Below are 20,448 nucleotides of genomic sequence, written 5' to 3'. Positions count from 1 at the left end.
ATTTTGGCTCTGGAAGTGCCACCAGAGGCACTTGGTGCTGTGGAGGAGAGGAGATTCCCAGGATGTCGCTGTGAAAGCCATTCCCAGGGAACAAGGGCAGAGCTTTCGGCCTGCAGGTGCTCAGCCAATCCCAAATTTGTTTCTGTTGGCACTTCCTTCACCCCATCTCCCTTTCAGCTTGAAGGAAAGTGGATTTTCTTCCACGTGGAGAGTCAGGGAGCAAAACCAGGGCCTGATGCCAAGATATTGCATTCCAGAATGTTGTTCCAGAAATGAAAGGATAAGTTTCTGGACATTTTCATGGACCTTTATCTCCACTGGAGATCCTCTTTCCTTGCTCCTCCCCTGCTCCCTGAGCCATAATTGGGCTGCAAAGCAAAGCTGGAGAGAGGTTGAGGAACCAAAACCACCACTCTCCCATGCCTGTGACTTTGGGAATAAAACTCAGCTTTAAGGCTCTGGAAATTCTTTGCTGAAACATTTTAAAGTCCCCTCCAGACCTGGTTGTGCTTTTCCTGCCAGTTTAATAATTTGGGAATGAGTCAAACCTGGGACACAATCAGCACAGGGCGAGTTGTTCCTACCGTGCCCTTTCCTTGGCATGCAGGTGGTGCTGGCAAAGCCAGGGTGGATTTTGATCCCTTCTGTTGTTCCCTGGATCATGTGGGTGGATTTTGATTCCCATGCCCCTCCCAAGCTGCCATCCATGAGTTTTCCAAGCTCTTATTTGTCCTCTGGGCTTGGAGGGGATACTCTGCCAGTAGATGGATTTGATTTTGGCACTTGAGCTGCCCTCACCAAACCCCAGGGCTGATGGGAAGAAGCCAAATCCATCTCAAATGTGCAGGGATGCACCTGAGCTGGACTAATTCCTTCCCCTCCTTCTGTCCCACCCCGACAAAACCATTCCCTACCTTCCCAAAATAATAATAATAATTAAAAAAACCCCAAACCCAAACAACAACACAGCCTTGAATTTTTGGCCAGCCCTCCTGGGAAAATGCCCATCATCTCTCCCAGTGAAGAACACGATTGCGTTCTCAGATAGGACTGTTTGTTTCTGTGCCCTGGTGGCCACACCCGTGGGGTTGGGATGGTTTCAGCCAGGATTTTTCCTGGCTCTGGAGCTCCTCCGCCAGCGTGGGCTCACCCTGGGGACAGCCCTGATGTCCCTGGCCGTGGCTGGGGAGGTTTCAGCAGGGCCATTACACGAGGTGTGACAAGTTTCTGGACGTAACAAGGACCAGCCCAAGCTCTGGTTCTTACCGCCCAACCGGGCTTTTGATGCTGTGGCAGTGGGAGTGGGGCAGGAGAGAAACCGGAGCATCCGGATCTTCCCACACGTGGGCTGAGTTCTTCCACTCTCGTTGAGTTTTTCTGCTCTCAGCAGTGGTCTTCTCGTGGAAAAAAAAGAAGTTGAAATAAATTAAGAATTGTGATAGGGTGAGGGGGAATGGATTAAAACTGGAAAAGGGTGGATTTAGATGGGATATTGGGAAGGAATTCTCCCTGGGAGGGTGGTGAGGCCCAGATTTCCCAGAGAAGTTGTGGATGCCCCATCCCTGGAAGTGTCCAAGGTCAGATTAGGAAGGGGCTTGGAGCAACCTGGGATAGTGGAAGATGTCTCTGCCCATGGCAGTGAGCTGGAATTCAATGATCTTTAAGTTCCCTTCCAATCCAAACAATTCTGTGATCCCACGAAGAATAGACAGATTTTCTGTGGAGCTCATGCTACATTTTCCACAGATAAAAATGAAATTATTTATCTCCTTTGATTCCCAGCTTTCACCCAACTTTGGAAATTCCAGCTCTTGTCACCAGTGCAGAGGATCACTTCCACGCCTGGAACATCCATCATGGAAGAGATGAGTCAAGAACCCAAAGCACATTAAAATGGGCAGTCATGGAAAATGTTGGCTTTTGTGGGAGATGACCCAAAATGCAGCAGACTGAAGCTGTCTTGGAGGCCCTGCAGACACCTGGGCATGCCCTCAAAATGCCACCAGAGCCATGTCACAACAGCTCAGCAGGATCTGGATCTTAAAGTTCAATTCAAAAACACCCACAAAATAAACACAGAACCCCCACAGTGCTCACAGAGGTGTTGTGAAGAAAAACACAGCAGGTGCCACCAACTTGTCTTCCTCAAACCCTGGCCAAAACATTCTGTGGCAAAGATTTCAGTTGTCTTTTTGTAAGTGTTTGTCCTGGCATGGTTGAGATTCGTATCACAGGCCAAGATTTACAAAGAGGGATCAGAGCTTGTCAGGGCTTGTGGGATCATGTGGTGCAGGGGACGGTCCCATTTTAGCTCCTGAGTGTTGACTCCTCGTGTTATGAAACAGGATCAGGAGGGTTGGACTTGGTCAAGGGGAAATTCCCACTTTCAGTGAAAAAAACAATGGCAGATGTGGGATTTGTCAGGGAGAGGGGTTATTTCTTCCCAAATACAGTTGCACTCAGTGGTCCCCTCCTTGAGGGGGACTGGAATTAATTATTTTTAGGGAATTCCAAGAGGATGCTGGGTTTCCTTTCCCCTCTTTTCTTCTTTTGCTCCTTTTTCCAACCAACCTCTTCACTGCTTTTTTCCTCTCAGACTCCTCAGGTCTCCAAAATTCCCATTCCTGGCTGTGGAGATGCCACCATCAAACAACCAACCTTGCTCCAAGGAGGATGATTCACATCCATAACTCCACAAACAGGGTGGTTACATCCAAGTGGCTTCCAAGCAGCAGCCCCATGCCAGTGGACCATCCAGGCTGGGGTGTGCCCGATGCTGGTGGCCCGATGGCTTGGGTGGTGCTGGGCCGGTGCTCTGCTTGATGACAGAATCTGGATCTGGCCTTTCCATCAGGATTTTGCTGGGGGTGTGAGTCATGGAGGGTGACTCCGAGCATGATGGTGCTGTTTGATGTCGCTCCAAGCTGATGGGGCTGAAATATCCCTTAGGATCTTGGAGGCTGAGGGAATGTGATGGAATGGCTTCAATTCCCTGTTGGCTGCCGGCCCAAAGTGTTGGAACTCTGATTCCTGCTGAGAATTTCAGACTTTCTGTGCTGACAGGCACTGACCCATGGGAGAATGCTGCATTTGACCTGAGGCCATGGACAAGGCTTCCAAAATTGAATGATAGAACTGGGATTATGGGTGTGGAGTTTGAATAGGAGTCTGTAATATCACAGGGTTTAAGATTTTAGAATATAGTAATATATATAAAGCAAGATGGAGGTTTTAGAGTGGAGGCTGGTCCTTCTTCTTGCTTCATATATATTACTATATTCTAAAATCTTAAACTCTAAGTTTTCCACCCTGTGATATTACAGACTCCTATTCAAACTCCACCCCCATAATCCCAGTTCCATCATTCAATTTTGGAAGCCTTGTCCATGGCCTCAGGTCAAATGCAGCTTTCTCTCATGGGTCACTGTCTGTCAGCACAGAAAGTCTGAAATTCTCAGCGGGAACCAGGGTTCCAGCACCAAAGGACTCAAGTTCCTCAACTCTTGAGATCAACAAGGAGGCTCCTGGTGCAGATCACAGCTGCTGAGTTGGATGTCACAGAATCATGGTTTGGTTTGGAAGGGATCTTAAAGACCATCTCATTCCAACTCCGGCTGTGGGTAGGGATGTCTCCCACTGCCTCGTGGTGCTCCAAGCTCCCTCCAACCTGACCTTGAAGCCAACCTCGATCACCTGGTATTTCACCCACACATGGTGGATCTGGGCTACTCCTGTCTGTCCCAGCTGTAAATTTGGTAGCCTTTGTCATCTGCTGTCAATCATCTAAAACTACTAATAAATCTTAATACAATATATCTTTCATAGTTCTATTTATCTAAAATATCTATTCTTATTTACAAAACCATCTTTTAAAACTTTTTTCTAACTCCATTTCTCTCTCAACAGTATCTATCTTATTCTATAACATTTCTAAATCAACATTTCTTATTTTAAAGTTTACATACGAATACATACTGTGTAAGCCTTCTATTAAACCCTAAAAATTCTCTACAAATCTATTTCCCACAATCTGCCACGGGAATGACCTGAGGAGCTGCGTCCTGCTGTTTGGAGCCTGCCAGAACAGCTGTGCCAGATGTGCTTTGGGAAGGGGAGGAATAGAGCAGGCTGCCTGCAAGAGGCCTGAGTGGAAAATGCAAAATGTCAAACTCGGCTTTTCCTTTTTTCCCATGTGTTTCTGAACCCCACAATTTCCCATTTCTGCTTCTTCACCAAATCCTGTTGCCACTGCGGGTCCAGATGAAGCAACCCAGCCTTCCCTGACCCTCCAAGGAAGGAGGAGAGGACACAACCAGACCAGCCTGGTGTTGTCTGGAGTCAGGCTGGACCTCTTGCACCATCTGCATGACTCAGGGACACGGGGAGCACCATCCATGTCCTCCACCCTCCCACTTATCCATGGCCTTCTCCTTCCCTCTCGGCTGCACTTCACAAGCCTGAGCTGAAACAGAGATTCCTCCCTGCACCATTGAGGGGAGCTGAGATTGGAGCCACCCTCCAGAGAGAAAAAAGGGGGGATGTGTTGACACTGAAACATCCCTGGGTCTGGCTCCATCCCATCCCTCCATCCCGGGCTGAAACCACGCTTTGTCTGGCTCCAGTTACACAAAAAGGCCCGGCCTTGCACAAGGCATTCCCAAAGTCTGGCACAAACACCCTCCGTGGTTGCCAAGCCCCAAGTGGGTGAAGGTTTCTTTTTCCTCAAACTTCCAGGCGCTGTTAACTGTTTAATTGCCCTTGTGACACCCACTGGGTGACACCCAGCAAGTGACACCCACCTGGCCCAGTTTCTGCTGCAAGCCTCACCCTGCTGCCCTCCCCTCACCCTGCTTTTTTCATGTCCCTGGGAAATGGTTTTAACACCTCCCTGCCGTGCTCTCCTGGCACCATTTACACTCCCACTCCCTCAGTTGTCTTTGCCCTGGATTTTCTTCCAGCTCTCTTCACCCCTTGCTTGGGAAAAAACTGGATTTTGCTTCCAAAGGCACCGTTCCCTCCGGTGTGATGGTGCTGGTTGGAGCCCAGAGCCCTTGCAGTGGCCCTGGGCGTGACTGCAATGCCAACAGGGCCCAAGAATAGCAGGGATTTGGGACCTGGCCAGAGCCTGGGATGCCTCCCAAAGCCTTGGCAGCCTCCCCCGGGGACACAGGGATAGGGGTCAGGTGATGCCCTGGATGCTTTCCCCATCCAGGTCGCACAGGAGCCCCCAGTGGTTGGTTAAACTGGGATTTGGGGAATCCTGCAGCTTCCCAGGGCTGTTTTTAGCACCTGAACAGGGTCTGCACATAAAAAAATGAACATTTTCCACACAGGAGGGACTTCACTCCCATCCCATCTTATTCCTTTCCCTCACTCTGCCTGTCCTTAATTATTTCCCCCCAAGCTTTGTGTGTTTGCCTTGAATTATTTTGCTTTGCACCAATATTTCTCTGCTCCCTGCTTCTCTCTTTCCACTTCTGTCTGAAATATTAATCTTGTTTATTATTATTATTATTATTAACCTCTCCTCTCTCCAATCTATTTAAAAGCTTTCTCACATTCCCACTTCCCACAGCCCATTTCTCACTTGACATTTTTTCTATTCAGCTGCACTTTGTTTTAACAGCCTCATTTATTTACTGCTCATTTATTTGTTTTAATTCCAAAGCTTTTCTTCTTTCTTGTTGTGGGCTGTGTTCAAGGCTTGTTCCCTCTTCCTGCTGAGAAGTTGCATTTTTCTGCTCGATTGGCTCCGAGATGAGCTAGATTTGGGGGTGATAATTCATTTTCATTTCGGGATTTTTGATGGGATGAAAGGGAAGGAAGTCTCATTTTCCATTTTTCCAGCTGAGTGAGACAACCCTGGTGTTATACGTTAAACAAACATGTGGATTAATACCTGTTTTCTTCCCTCCCTGCTCCAGCAGATCCTGTTTCCTGCCTGATGTTTTTCATGCCTGTATTTATAAAGAATCTTGCTCAGAGAGAATGTTTTTTCCCCCAGATTATTTCTGAAATATTGTTGCTGCATTATCTGTCACGTGGGCCTTTCACATCCTCGCTAAAAGATGAAATAGTTCAAGATTCCTGCTCAAGGTCAGACCAGAGAAGAGAAAGGAAAACTTGGAAAACTGGGGGCTCATCCCCTCCACCCTCTGGATGCCGAGACAGAGTCACTGAGGGTTGAAGCTGCTGCTGCAAAAAAGGAGGAACTGGGCAAAGAAAAAATGATTAAAAGCAAAAAAACTCCTAACAGGGGTTGGGATTGGGTCCAGCTTCCCCGGATTTTGCCGGAGCAGGGCAGGAGTTGGCCTCGCTGATCCTTTCAGGTCCCTCCCAACCCAAGGCATCCCGTGATTCTGTGATTAATTTGGGGAAAACAAAGAGCACCTGGATGTTATTTCTTCTGTTTCCACGCCATTTGTGACCTTACAAGCCTTGACCCTGAGCTCCCCTTGGTAATTTCTCTCTCCAAAGGGTCCTGCCAAGACTTTTTGGCCAGGATTTCTTTTATTTCTCAGTCATTTTCACTCCCATGTGTAGATTTTTCACTCCTGCAGGTGCCTCCATGCACTTTGTGCCTCTCCTGCACCCTGAGTCATTTGGCTCCTCTGCACCCTGAGTCAAGAGGTGGTGTGGGAGCAGAAGGAGGGAGCCCAGAAAGACTGGAAAGGTCATGGGGGACTGGAAAAACCTGACAGAGTCCGGAGCTGGTCTCCAGGGAGCAACAAACATTGTCACCTGGAAACCCTGGATGGCTCTGGAGGAGAGAAGAACAAAACAAAAGCATCAAACCCCCATCCCTGCCTGCACTGTTGGAGCCTCTGAGTGACATCTCCAGGCAGAAATAGTGGGATCAGGGGTGGAACAAAAGGATCTTTAAGGTCCCTTTCAGCCCAAATCTTTCTATAATTCCATGATAGAAGGAATGCTGCTGTTTCCTGCTTAAAGCATTATGTACAAGGGGGATAATTCTGAAAGGCTCTGGACAATCAAAAAATCTTTCCTTGCCTCCTCTCCCACTTCCCAGAGATATTAAGCTCCCATTCCATGGCAGAGAGAAAGGATGGAGGGTGCCAGCAAGCAAGGTGTCACCCCAGCCATGCCCTGACTCACTCCAGGTTTTGTGGCTCAGCCCAAAAAGGGACTGCCGTGTTTGGATCAGCACAATTACCCCCCAAATTAGCAATGCAGACACGAGCAGGCCTTGGAAAAAAAAGATTGGATGAAAAGGACAGGTGAAAAAACATTGCTATCTGCAGCCTCATAATAGGTCCCTACGCACAAACACACCCAACACTGATCACATCTTGGGTGCTGTCACTGCCCAAACCTCAAATTAGTGCAATCAAAGGAAGCCAGGGATGAGGCAAGGCTGGTATAAAACCTTCCCGGGGTGCATCTTCCCACACTGCTCCAGCTCCGAGGGCGCGAGGACCAACCATGAAGGCTTTTCTGGTGGCCCTGCTGGCTGCAGTCCTGTGTGCCCAGCAAGGTAAGGAGGCTGGGAGAGCCAGAGGAGAGATAAAACAAGAAGATAAATAATAGGGACAAAAGGGTTTGGAAGCTTTTGTTGCAGCTGCTGAGGTCTTGGCAGGGTACTTTTGATGTCAGCCACGGCCAGAAATATTTGGTGTGGTTGAGTCCTCGCTCCTGGGTGGGTTCTCTGTGACACGGAGGAGATGAATTCTGGTTTCTCACACCCTCAGATATCCAGCTCCAACCACTCACAGCTGAAGACACGACCTGAAAAATGCTGACAGGACTCAGGCAGGGCTCAGAGTTTCTGCCTTTGGTTTGATTTTTGTTCCTGAATGAAACTCGAGGAGCTGTTGCGGACGAAAGCGTGGCTGGTCTTGGCACCACATCTCCTGCCAGCATTTCACTTTATTCCCCGCAACTCCAATTAGGTAATGAGGCTGCTGGCAGGTATTTGAAAGCCTCAGAGCTCTTTGCTCCTAAATTGCAAGAGCTGTTAAGTGCCTGGGAGTTGCGTTTGGAATGGGATGCACAACGCTCTGCTCTTGTCCTCTTTAAAAGGAGGCACAGCCTTACCTGGATAATTGCGGGGGAATATCCAGTTGGGAAATCTTGGCTCTGGGCACGGATTTGCCAGCCCGAGGAGCACAATTTGCACCGTTAAGGTTGTTTCTGGCTGCATTTGCAAAACTCCAGCTAATGGAGGGTGGAGGGCAGACGCAGGAAAAGCTTTAGAGCAGCTCTAATGGCTCGAGCTGTTATTGTTTCCTGGCTGGAAGGGATTTTCCTTGGATCACTTAGGGAGCATCAGCGCTTTCAGTTGCTCTCAGGCACGTGCTGAGGACTCGGCTCCATCTGCAGCAGGAAGTGGTTGGGGAAATTTGGCAGGAAAGCAGATCAGGGAGAGCTCCAGGGTCTGTAAATTGCAATAATCCTCGCCAGGTCTGGGTTTTGCTTTGCCCGCATAGGTTCAGGAGCCCCCAGCTCGGGCTGGGAAACCTCCAGAGGAGAGGTGGGAGGCTGAAAATTGTCAAGTGATGAAGAAACAGTGAGAGATGAAGAGGAGAAATTAAATGCAGTTTGCAACAAGGCTGATTTTGCTCCTGCTACAGAGAACCCCGAGCTTGCAACACCTGGCACTGGAAAAGAGCAGAGAATCAGAAAGTGATAAAAGGGTTTGGATTGGAAAGGACCTTAAAGATCATCCTGTTCCACCCCCTGCCATGGGCAGGGACACCTTCCACTGTCCCGGGTTGTTCTAAGCCCTGTCCAACTTTCCTTGAAGCATCTGGGAAGGTTTCAGAGCAAGCCAGTCCTGTGCTGAGACACCCAGAGCTGCCCGGATCACAGAGGGGAGGCCTTTTTTCCTCCTCCTTGGATAGTTAGAGACCAAAAGGGCTTTCAGTTCTCTTTTAAAACTGCTTCTGGAATTGTTTAACCAAGTGCCATGGGCAGAATCAACCTCAGATGAGAGCTTGAATTGAGAACAAATTTGAAGGGCCACTGGTGGGGGGGGTTTCTTGCTAAAAAAAAAATCTTAGTTTGATTGGAAGGGGTGTTCTGCGAAAAATAAAATTAAAAAACAAACAAAAAACCCCCAAAAAACAAAAAACAAAAACCCCCAAAAAACAAACAAACAACAACCAAAAAAACCAAAACCAAAAACAAAACCAAAAAACAAAAACAAAACTTTCCTGGGCTGAGAAAGTCAGGAAAAACAGAACCAGGGAAATCTCAGACTCATGGAGACCCCTCGCTGGTTTGTAATTTTTGCTCACCTTCAACCGAGAGCTCTTCACCGCTGGTGACAATGGAGCAGGATTTCCTGGGAGCAGCCCAGCTGCCTCTGTCAGCCCTGCCCCAAAATGAGGAGCATTTCTTGGAACTTTGGGCAGGAGGGAAACAATTTCCACCAATTGTGAATCCACCTCTGGGGAACGAGAAGGCACATCTGTGTTCTAATAGCCAGTCTGGAAGTTTTATTCAATTTACTTCAGCTGTGCCAAATAACATCCCACTTTTTTTTTTCTGGCTCTGGGATAAACCTGGCTCATCAAAATAACATAAAATATCATGGAGAACACCCTGTTCCAGGTGCTGATAGGAATAATCCATCCATTGTCCAGGGCAGCCTCTCCCAGGGAACTCCCTTTACTCTGGTGCCTCAGTAATTTGGCTCCCAGGGGTGTCACTAGGCATTAATTAATTCATGTCTGAGCAGGGTTTTGCAGATGTGGGGTGAAAATATTTAAAATTGACCTTTAGAATTGAGTCAGTTCCTCCTCTCCTTGCCAGGACTTTGCTTTTGGAGGTTGGTTTTCAACAAGGCCAACATGGATCCTTGGGAGAAGAAAAAAATCACCTAAAATTGCTGCTCAGGCTGAAAAATGTAAATTTAACCCCTTAAAATCTGTAGTCCTGACAGAAAACTTGGTTTGCTCTCTACATGTGTTTTCTCAGCTCCTTTAATCAAACCCAAACTTATTTCACTTGCTGGGACAAGTTGTTCACACCAGACTTTCCCCCTTGTATTTTTCAAGGCTTTTGCCGCTTTTTTTTTTCTCCAGGACGGAATTGCTGGGAATTACTAATCTGTGTCGTGGGTGTTTTTTTCTAGCTTCCTCCCTGTTTTGCTACATCTGTGACAATGAACATTCCAACTGGAACTGCATGAAAACCTACAAGTGTGAGGACCATGAGAAATTCTGCACGACCACGTACAGCACTGCCGGATTTGGTGAGTCCCAGAAAATGGGATTTTTTTTTTCTTCTAAAGATGTTGGTGGGCAACTTTTTAAAAGGGAATTGATGGAAATCGATGGTTTTGTTGGAAAGAAGTGATGATTTTGAGGTTGAAGTGTCTCAATGTGATGAGTGTGAATCCTTTGAGGTAGAAGGGACCTTCAGGATCATGTCATTCCAGGGATACCTCCCACTAGACCAGGTTGCTCCAAGCTGGCTTTTGACACTTTCAGGGATGGGACAGCCACAGTTTCTCTGGAAAACCTGTGCCAGCCCCTTGTGGAAGGGCTGGCTGGAACACCCAAATTTCAGCAGCAGCCTTTGTTGTTTGATTTGAGATGTTTTGGGATGGAGAATAGAAAAGGAATGGGTGCCAATAACATGGTTTTAAAAAATGCAGTGGAATTGGAATGCATTGAAAAAATGCATTGGGAATGCAATGGAATTGCTGTCCTAAAGGAACCACAGAATCATTTAGGTTGGGAAAGACCTCCAAGGTCTCGAGGCCAACCTTTGACTGGCCACCACCTGGGCAACCACATCAAAGATTTAGGCCAGCATGGGTTTCAATCTTCCCAGTGTCCCACATTTGATCCAGGACTTGTGGTTTCACACCCAGCCCTGTCAAACCCCCTGAGAGTTTTATTGCTGTGTGAAAAATCAAGGAAATTGCAAACCCTTCTCCTCGGGCCAGCTCTTCCAACAGAAGAGTTGGAATCCTAAAGAGAAGAATCCTAAATCCCAGCTTTCCTTTCCTACCCCTTCTCCACCCAGGCAAGGAGGTGGGACACCGCATCACCAAGAAATGCTCTGTGGACTGTCCCGAGACCAACGTGAATTTCGGGATGGCCGCTTATTCCACCAAGTGCTGCAGCACCTCCCTCTGCAACTTCAGCGGCGCCAACAGCATCCGGATCAACTACGCCGTGGTCCTGCTGGGAATCGTGGGAAGTTTGATCTGTGTGCTCAGGGTGGGATTGTGATCGGGGCTGGCAGAGGATTGTGACCACCCGAGAAGCCACAAGGAATTCCCCAAGAGAGGAACCTCAGGCGAGTGTTTCCAGCAGCGACCCTGTTGTATTCCAAGACATTGCTTCAGATCCCAACATGACACCTATTCTTCCCCACTGTTGTTTTATACTAATTTTTCCCCAGAAAAGCTCTTTTGATAGCAAGTGTGTGATAATTGTCAGACAAAATAAAGATTTGTGTTATTCTAGAGTGTGTTTGTTGTATCCGCACCAGGACCAGCCTGAGAAATCAGCTCTGCTTCACATTGAATTCCACTTGGGAGCCTTCTCCAGGCTGCCTTTCCTAACTTTCTTCCATCCAGCAGCTCCAGACACTCCACAGAGCCAGATGGTCTCCCAGATCCCTCTGAGATAAGGAAAGGTCAGAAATGTTTGTGTTGTTCCCATTGCAAACAACAGCAGGAATTGTTTTGTAGATGCTGAGACAGGACCAGGAATTTGGTCCTGCAGGAATTTGCACTGGGAAGTTCTCCTGGGATCTCTGCAAGGTGAGTTGCTCCAGCTTTTAAAACAGATAAAGGTCCCATCCCAAGATGCTGGAGATGCCCAAGGTAAGGAAAACGCTGCTGTAATCCGTTCCCATGGAAAGGAGATCTCTGTGCCTGCTTGAAGAAGCTGCTGAGTGTTTGCTCCTGATTTTCCTGTGAGAAATGGGCAGGAAGAGCCTGGAAGAGGTGATGGTGTCTGAGCTGACTGGGGAGGTCTCTGCTCCGTCCCTTTCCAGGGTTTCTGCTGCATTTCCAGCCTTGGGGATGGTGGAGATGGGATGGAGATCCCCTTCAGCTCTTGGAGGAGCAGAACTACAGCTAAAATGGGCGAATAAAATAATCTAGGAGCGGGAGAGTGTGGAAAAGTGCAGCACTGAATTTTGGGAGGGTCTTTATAGCGGCACCTGGAAAAGAGGCCTCCAGCCCTGTTTTATTTGAGGGGAATCTGGTGCTGGATTTGAGGGAAATCTTGCTCCAGATTTGAGAGGAATCCTGCACTAGATTTGAGGGGAATCTTGAGCTGGATTTGAGCAGAATCTTGTGCTGGATTTGAGAGGAATCCTGTACTGGATTTGAGGGGAATGTTGACCTGGATTTGAGGGCAAGACTGTGCTGGATTTGAGAACAATCCCGTGCTGGATTTGAAGGGAATCCTACCCCACCAGCACTGCAAATTCCATGTGTTTCCGTGCAACGGGGAGAAACCGCAGTGCTGGGAGAAGGTTGTAAAAATGGGATTAGGTTTAGTCATCCCATAAAGATTTAATTTCTGGTCAGGAAGGGTGTTTTGGAATTTATTTCAATGGGATAACTGAAGTGGAGTAACTGAAGTTGCAGAATTTCTGAGGGGAATATTTCCCCAGAAACTTGGGGCTTTGCACTTTTAAAAATCACTTTTAACATAAAATCACTTTATGTTAATCACAATAGTTTCTGAGATGCTTCTCAAAGCTTTCGACCAACTTGAAGTTCCACATTTAGTAACAACAGCTGAATTTCACAGCTACTTTTGCATTTCAGCACTTGTTTGATGAAAATTTCATTTTCCCCCCAAAATAAACAATTGTTTGCCCTTCTCATGTGATGATTTCAACCAGGTTTAGAACAAGATAAACAAAACATTCTCCTCCTTTCTTTCTCCACTCCACTGTGTCAAGGGAAATAAATTTTTCCACCTCACTTTCCACTTTCACCTCCAGTTAAATCCCCTGTTACTCTTTACAAAATCATCCTGAATTTCATGAATTCCAAGCACTTGTAAACTGGGATTTTAACTTCTCCTTTGCCTCAGTTCTTCTCATGTCATCTGTGTCTTTCCTGCCCTCATGGTCTCCTTTCCTTCTGTCACCTGGCCCTGGTAGGGACAAAATATCAGGGGGCCATATGGACCAGCTGGAAGATTTCAGGAGCATCTCGTGGAAAATCTGTCAGGAATCCTGCAATAAAGCCTTGAAGAAATCCATTCTGTCCCTCTCCAAATCTCAGCAGCTTGCAGGAGACAGGAGATATTTTAGGGTTTGGCATGGATGAGATTTTGAGGGAAGGGAAAAAAAAAAAAGCCGTGCCTGAGCTGCTATTTCTGAACCTGTCAGGGGATGCTGCTGGAGATAAATCCCAATGTGGGCTGGCTCTGGAATGGAGCAGCATCTCCTTGGGATTGGAGCCCCCCGGATAGGCCCCAATAAACATGGATTTACCACTAAAAACTCATGAAATCTATTCTGGCTTGGGGAAAATAAAATATTTTGCAATATTTTGCACTGGCGTGGAGGGAGCTTTGTTTTCCTCCTGCTGGGTGCCACGAGGAGGCCGACGGAGCCAAACCTCGCCCTTCCTTGGAGCTTTTCTGGCTAATTGCCACCCCTGCTCCAAATTAGTTTCGTGCTCTGCCTATTGGGAAGGCCAAAATTCCCTTACTCATGCAGGGCTGCAGAGGGACAGTGTTTATAAGTCCAGCTTGGAAGTGTTGGAAAAACTGACATCACCTCAGGAGCCCGGCCTGTTTTCCCGGTGAGAGGAGGGCTGGAGGTGGGACACATCAGAAGCCCAAAATATTCCATGGGAAATGGGAATCTGGGCGAGTTGGAGAGAAGGAAAAAGGGGATAAAGCAGATGGAGAGCAGCGAGGGTGCTGGCAGAGGATTTGGGGCAGCTCCTGCAGTTCCGAGGGTCACGTGAGAGGATCCAGCTTGACCTTTCCTGGGATTGTGCCTCTGTTCTGCCACTCGATGGCAGAAAGGCAACAGTGGGAGGGAAAAACAACAACAATGCCCAAGAAGGTGGGGATGGTTCTGATTTTATTAATGGAAATTGGATGAAACGTGATTTAAAGGGAAAAAAAAAAAGGGGAGGAATAAAGAGCACAATCTGGGAATCCAATGGAATAATCCTGTTTGGCATTTCACAAATTTTTTTTTCTGAAGACTTAATGAGTTGAGATCATTGATCATCCAGCCCCTCCTTCTTCATGCTTTAATTGGTTTGTGTTTTTTCCCTGACATTTTTTTTAAAATGAATTTGTGAAAAAATTCCCAGCTTGTTCTGTGCCATGGGAGTGGGTGTTATTTCTATTTTTTAACTTAAATGGTCATTTTTCTTTGCTCTGTGGAATCTATTTTTTAATAAGATAACATTTTCTCCTCATAAAAATTATCCCAGAAATATTTCTTCAAAATCTGGATGATTTTGAACTTAAAAAGGAGACAGAAAATGATGCCTGGTCCCCTATGAAAAACAGTGGAAAGATTCTGCTCTTCTGATCTCACTGTCTTTACAATCCTGGGAGACATGTGGGAGAAGTTTCCATCCCAAATTCAATTTTAAATTTAAATTCCCTCCATTTCCATAAGTGCAAGGACACGATCTTGGAAGATGCAGCCCACTCTGAAACCTGGAAAAGAAAACCTTATTCTTTTGGCAGGGAAAATTGCTTTGTTTTCATGTTTTGCTTTTCCCCCACTTCTCCAAAATTAGAAACAGTTGCAGAGTTCACGTCAGCTGGAGCAGCTGCGTTGTGAAACGACCAGGAAAAGAAGTTGTGGCAAAAAACACACCCCCCTCCTGATTTCCAAAAAACACGCCCTTCTCCATACAAGCCCGGACACGCTGCTCCCAATTATCCATCATCTGACACAGCAGCCTCTGGTTATTATCTCTGGATCAAAGCAAGCACTGCAGAGGTATAAAACCTGCCCTGCCCGAGTCCTGCTCATTTTGGAGGCTCCCAGACCTCTAAAGGATGAAGCTTTTCCTCCTGGTCGTGCTCGGCGTCGCCCTGTGCACGGAAAGTGGTGAGTCCCGAAAGGATTGGGGAACCGTCCCCAAAACTGGGGAATGGCTTTGGCATTCCAGGATTTTGCAGTGTGGATGGTGAAGCTGAAGGGTCAGGGAGGAGTTATTCCAGGAGAAGGGGGACAGGGGGTTTAACCCCACCTGAAGTTGGAGGGGTGATGAGGAGTGGGGGGTGAGATTCCCACCTCAGATGATTCCTGCAGACCCAGCCCAGCCCCTGGGATGGCTCAGTGGCAGCTGAGAGCTCCATGGGGATAGGGATATCCATGAGGGATATCCAGGGCAGTATGTGCAGTACATCTCTGGATTTGACATTAAAGCCTGGTTTGGTTTTGTGGTTTTTCTGGGTGTTTTTTTTAATTGGTTGCACCTCAATCCATCATTTCCTAAATGGACAGAGGTGGTTGAGCCACAAGAAGGTGCAATTCTGGCTCCCAGCTCTTCCTTGTGGCTTCCAGGTGGCAACTTTGCTGATCACAGAATCCCTAAGGCTGGAAAAGACCTCTAAGATCGTGCAGTCTGATCTATTAGGAAAAAATTCCATAATGGAAATGGTGGTCGAGCATCCAGGCTGCCCAGGGAAGGAGTGGGATCACATCCAAGGGAGTGTTCAGAAAAATCCATGGTCTTCAGAGCCAGGGTTTAGTGCTGAATCTGGACTCGATGGTCTTGGAGGTCTTTCCCAGCTTTAATAATTCCATGATTCCCAGCTGATCCCAGGTTTGGGATGGAGACACAGAGTCCCTTCTCATTCTGATAATTGTCTGGGGGATTTTTTGGGAGAGCACTGGGAAGCTGCACCTCAATTTTCCTGGCTGGACTCTGCCAAGGACCACACCTCGTGCTCTGAGTCAGGCAGGGAACAGAAGGTGCAGCCTGGAATATCCCTCTGTTTTAGGGGAATGGTTGATTTCCTCAGCTCAGGGGGCTTTCACCTCTCTGTAAACTGAATTTTTCCCTGTAGGATTTGATCTGCAAATTCCTGGCCATTCTGGTCCTGGACTAACAGATCTTTTTGGCTCCCACTTAATTTGAGGAGGGAAATATTCTTATTGATGGATTTCACAGGCTTGAAACTTGGAATTGTGCTCAAGCTCAGGATGTTAAGGCAAATAAAAGGACCTTTTCCTGCAGCTTTGCTCCCATTTTTTAAAAAGATCAAGGAATGAGACAGCAAATTCCTTGAGGAATGTTTATCTTCAGGTAGAGCAGAGGTCCTGGTGAGTGTGGAGATATCCAAAGGCAGCCTGGATTAACTCAAGGTTTGCATCTGGAAGAAATAAAATTCCCTTCCCCTCTCAGCCCTTGTTGCAACAGATACCTCAAGAAATACAATTAAAGTGTTTTTCTGTTGCTTGACCAAAATTGTCCTCCCTGACTTCAGGGTGTGCCAGTTTAGGAGCCAATCCCAGAGTTCTGGATTAATTGGTGAGTCAGAAATCTCTGGAGCACAGAGAGAGGTTGAAAAATTCATCCTTGTGTGGTTCTTCCCCCTCCTCCTGCCAAGGAGGCTCCCAGGGCAACTGGAGTCTGAAATTAGGAGCTTTGGGAGGTTGGGATGAAACAAGACTTGGGCACATAATCAGCTCCACTGTTTCCTGCACCGATTCAGGAAGTTTTCCTGGGAATGGCCTTGGATTAAAGATGCTGCATTTATTAAGGATTAAAGTCAGCTCTGTGTCTGGAAAATCCAGTTTGGGGACTGAGTGTTTCTGTGAGGAAAGGGTGGTTCCCAGTGGGGTGGAGGTGAAATATCCCATATTACATTCAATATAATAGAATTTGGCATGAGAAAGGAGAATGAAACCAAACACTTTGGACAGGGACTATTTAAAGGAGGGTCCCAGACTTGGAAAAAATAAATTTGTGCCTGAAAGGTCAGGAAAAGGCAAGAGCCAGGCAGGACAAATGGAGCTTCTGGAGATGGGAATGACCATGATAGGAAGCAAATTGAAAAAGTCTGGATATGAAGTCAAAGAGAGCCGGGTGCAAAGTCTGAGGCTTTTGGAATGACCATGGGAATGGCGGGAAGTGGGATCTGAGTTGTCTGGTGGCCTCTGCTCAGTGCCAGTCAGTGAGGAACAGCAGAGGAAGAGTAGGGAACGTGAGGGCTGTGGACCACAAGAGGAAAGGCCATGGGAAAGAAGAGGATGTTGGCTGGAGTGGGAAAAGAAGGCAGAGTTTCCACACAGGCAGAGGAAGAATAAAAACAAAACAGTGATCCCGCTGTCATGGGCTGAGCTGGAGCCAGATCTGGGCTAGCAGGACACTCAAGGAGCCACATCTGGGCTAGCAGGACACTCAAGGAGCCTCTTTGGGCCAGAAGGACTTGTCCAAGGTCAAATGAGGGCAGTGGCGAGGTTGGGACATCGCTGACAAAGGCACAGAGAAACCTGGGCAAGGGTGAGGAGTGAGGAAGAGGAAGAGCAAGGAAGGCAAAGCTAAAGGACAAAGCTGCTGCAAGAATTAGCTGAGCATTCACTGCCAGTAGCCGGGGGTATTCCTGAAACGAGGATGAGTTTAATCCCTGGAGGGTGACACTGCAGCCAGATAAACAGATGAGGAGGAAATTCCCCTTATCATGCAAAGAATCCTTCCCCAAGGATCTCTTTGCTCTCAATGATGCTTCAGCCTCATCGAGTGCCAGCTGTTCTCATTCACTGATTTCAGCAAAGCACTTTGCAGATGCAGAGTGTTCCAGATGTGCACGTTTTGTGGAGCGAGGGAGTTATTCCCCATGGATGGCTGGGAAAAGGAATCTGCTCCAGCCAAGGCAGGGATTTGCTGAGCTCAGACTTCTACAAATCCAAGATTTTCGTCTTTCGAAAGATGCAACTTTCGATTTTCAAAAATCAACCCAAATCATAGAAAGGTTTCGGTTGGAAGGGATCTTAAAAACCATCTCATTTTAGTTTTTGGTATTCAGAGCAAGTCCCGGACAGTTGCTGCCTTTGAATGTGTTTTTGTCCTTTTTTTTTTTTTTTAATTTGAGGGGTTTTGTTTGTTTTTGTTTGTTTGTTTGTTTGTTTTTTAGCATCGCACATATCCACACCCCATTTAAGACAGAGTTTAGACAGTGACAGAAATCCTGACTCAAATTTTTCTGGGGTTTTGCTGGCTGACCTGAGTGAAAGAACCATTCTGATGCCCACATAGAATAAATCATAGAATCCTGGAATGGTTTGGGTTGGAAAGGACCTCAAAGATCATCCAGTTCCACCTCTCTGCCATGGGCAGGGACACCTTCTCCTATCCCAGGTTGCTCCAAGCCTCATCCAGCCTAACCTTGGACACTTCCAGGGATGGGCCAGCCACAGATTCCCTGGTCCAGTGCCTCCATACAAGAACCAGAAGCTAGAAGCTGAGGACTGGAGGGTCCAGGTTGGAAAGAAAAGCCAAGAGCTTCACACTACAAGTGGTGGGAGAGTGGGCTGCTCTTCCCAAAAACACAGTGGAGATGCCAGATGTTTTAATGGATTCAAGGAAAAGTCAACGAGACATCCAGAGGGAAGATCCCTGAAGGTTCCTAAATGAGCAAACCACAGATGTGGCAGCAATTTGAGCTTAATCTGTCTCCTGGAGAGTCCTTGGGGCCAAGTTTAACTTGTGCAGGAATATTTGCCTGTGGCCACGGGGCTTGACAGATCCTCCATCCATCCACCCCCAGTTTGGTGCTCCTGAGGATATTCCCAGAGGTGCCTGATGGATGTTTTTGTGCTTCTTTTGCAGCTTTCTCCCTGACCTGCTTCTCGTGCAAAGATGCAACTTCCAACATCCATTGTCTCAGCACCACCAAATGCTCGGACAATGAGAAGTATTGTCTGACAACCTATTCCACCGCAGGAACCGGTGAGTGTGGAGCTTTCCCAAGGCCCTGAGGACAAGGTGGGGCTCAGCTGGGGCTGACAGCTCATCCTCCTCCCACCAGACAGAACAATGGAGGAACAAATGAGGATTTGAGCGTGCAGAGAACAAATCTTGGGAAGGTGGGAATCTGGCCTGGGTCTGTTGCAACATATCGTAAAAATACTTCTGATTCAACTCAAAATTAAATACTGCTGATTAAACACAGGGAGATGCTGGAATAAAAATAATTATTTTTTATTATCCCTGCACAAACTCCTTGTCTCAACTCCAAGTTCAAGTTTATGGCCATGAGGTGGCAGAAATGGAAAGTGCCGGGAGCTGTGGAAGGAGCAATCCCAAGGCACTGTGCCAAAGTCTTGCAATCTCACATTGTACAAATAAGTCCCAAATTCCTGCCCTCAGCCAGCCCTGAAACCAGCCAAGTATTTGTAAGGCCTGGAGAGAGTGTCCATAGGTCACACATACGCAAATAATGATGGAATGTGATGAAACCTGAGGGAAAACCCAACGGCATCGAGGGCAGAATAAAAAATTCCCCACGGGATTGCACGGCCAGGCTACGACCGAAACCACTGAAACCTGCCAAAAAAAAAAAAAAAAAAAAAAAAAAAAAAAAAAAAAAAAAAAAAAAAAAAAAAATTGAGATGAAAACCTGAACTTTTCCTGTTGTTTTCTCTCCCTCCCACTCCAGGCAGTGACCGGAGCCAGCGAATCACCAAGAAATGTTCTGCATTTTGCCCAACAATCGACCTGAACTTCGGCATAGCTGGAGTCGCCACCAGCTGCTGCGAGACCTCCTTGTGCAACATCAGTGGGGCCAGCAGCGTGAAAACCAGTTCCACCATCCTCACCCTGGGGGTCCTGGCCAGTCTCGCCTGCATCCTCAGGATGGGTTTTTGAGGGGTTTTTTGGGGGGAAAATGAGCTGCTTGGCTTTGCATGGCACGGTTCAAGCTGCAGTCCATCAGGTGAGAATGCTGCCCTGTGCCTCCTACCTGGAAGGTCACCTCCCGTCAGGAGGTAATTTTTGCTCTTTCCACGCTCTGATGGCAACACAAAATGATGTTTGGGAGAGAAAGGGGTAAAATGGAGCCCTGCACGTGCAGAATGGCCCCACGTGGCCACCATCTCTCCTACTCCTGGCATTTATAACTCCGTGCATTTTTTGCCTTTCATTTTATCCCCGCCATTCTCTTGTGCCAATTTTTTTTTTCCCATTTTCTACCATGTATCATTTTGCTCTGAGAAAGCCTTTAATATTCAAGTTGTTAAACAGAAACTGGGCACAATAAAGTGTTATTTTATTCTATTGTGTGGCTGCGTGGTGTGGTACACTGGGCGTAGCTGCTGGATGTATCCATGTTATGGGATAAAAGCGGAGGCGTTTGCCTGCAAGTTGAATGGGAATAATGCTGAAATATATTAAAATTACTCTGCATTCACTTCAGGAAGCCTCTCCCCAGATTTTATTTTTTCTGCACTGCCAGAAATGGCATTTTTGTGACTCCATTTTGGAACAAAATGAATTCTATTTAACTTCCTTTCAATTCC

At 47.1% G+C, this 20,448-nt stretch overlaps 2 protein-coding genes across 3 annotated transcripts; both read left to right on the top strand.

The window, feature by feature from the left end:
- Nucleotides 1–5,235: 5,235 nt before the first annotated feature.
- On the top strand, nucleotides 5,236–11,407 carry LYNX1 (Ly6/neurotoxin 1). Its single transcript, XM_064404266.1, has 3 exons — nucleotides 5,236–7,495; nucleotides 10,097–10,216; nucleotides 10,996–11,407. The coding sequence occupies exons 1-3, from the start codon at nucleotides 7,444–7,446 to the stop codon at nucleotides 11,202–11,204; spliced, it is 381 nt and encodes a 126-aa protein (XP_064260336.1). The 5' UTR covers nucleotides 5,236–7,443; the 3' UTR covers nucleotides 11,205–11,407.
- A 2,213-nt stretch (nucleotides 11,408–13,620) lies between these two features.
- Nucleotides 13,621–20,206, top strand: LOC135286217 (lymphocyte antigen 6E-like). 2 transcript variants are annotated; one of them, XM_064399252.1, is made up of 4 exons: nucleotides 13,621–13,750; nucleotides 14,714–15,030; nucleotides 18,761–18,880; nucleotides 19,590–20,206. In XM_064399252.1, the coding sequence occupies exons 2-4, from the start codon at nucleotides 14,979–14,981 to the stop codon at nucleotides 19,796–19,798; spliced, it is 381 nt and encodes a 126-aa protein (XP_064255322.1). In that variant the 5' UTR covers nucleotides 13,621–13,750; nucleotides 14,714–14,978; the 3' UTR covers nucleotides 19,799–20,206. The 2 variants fall into 2 exon arrangements, with proteins under 2 accessions (XP_064255322.1, XP_064255330.1); XM_064399260.1 differs by lacking the exon at nucleotides 13,621–13,750 and adding an exon at nucleotides 13,838–14,019.
- The last annotated feature ends 242 nt before the right edge of the window (nucleotides 20,207–20,448 follow it).

The sequence above is a fragment of the Passer domesticus genome, chromosome 1, assembly GCF_036417665.1.
Source record: "Passer domesticus isolate bPasDom1 chromosome 1, bPasDom1.hap1, whole genome shotgun sequence".
NCBI classification, from domain to species: domain Eukaryota; kingdom Metazoa; phylum Chordata; class Aves; order Passeriformes; family Passeridae; genus Passer; species Passer domesticus.
Note: the sequence above shows the minus strand (reverse complement) of the source record. Positions and strands in the feature narration are given on the sequence as shown.

What these genes read in the sequence shown, in the direction of transcription:
- LOC135286217 (XM_064399252.1), top strand. Translation starts at nt 14,979, where the DNA reads ATGAAGCTTTTCCTCCTGGTCGTGCTCGGCGTCGCCCTGTGCACGGAA. An exon ending in CGCCCTGTGCACGGAAAGTG is followed by an intron (nt 15,031 to 18,760) that starts GTGAGTCCCGAA and finishes CTTCTTTTGCAG; the next exon opens with CTTTCTCCCTGACCTGCTTC. An exon ending in CTATTCCACCGCAGGAACCG is followed by an intron (nt 18,881 to 19,589) that starts GTGAGTGTGGAG and finishes CTCCCACTCCAG; the next exon opens with GCAGTGACCGGAGCCAGCGA.
- LYNX1 (XM_064404266.1), top strand. Translation starts at nt 7,444, where the DNA reads ATGAAGGCTTTTCTGGTGGCCCTGCTGGCTGCAGTCCTGTGTGCCCAG. An exon ending in AGTCCTGTGTGCCCAGCAAG is followed by an intron (nt 7,496 to 10,096) that starts GTAAGGAGGCTG and finishes GTTTTTTTCTAG; the next exon opens with CTTCCTCCCTGTTTTGCTAC. An exon ending in GTACAGCACTGCCGGATTTG is followed by an intron (nt 10,217 to 10,995) that starts GTGAGTCCCAGA and finishes TTCTCCACCCAG; the next exon opens with GCAAGGAGGTGGGACACCGC.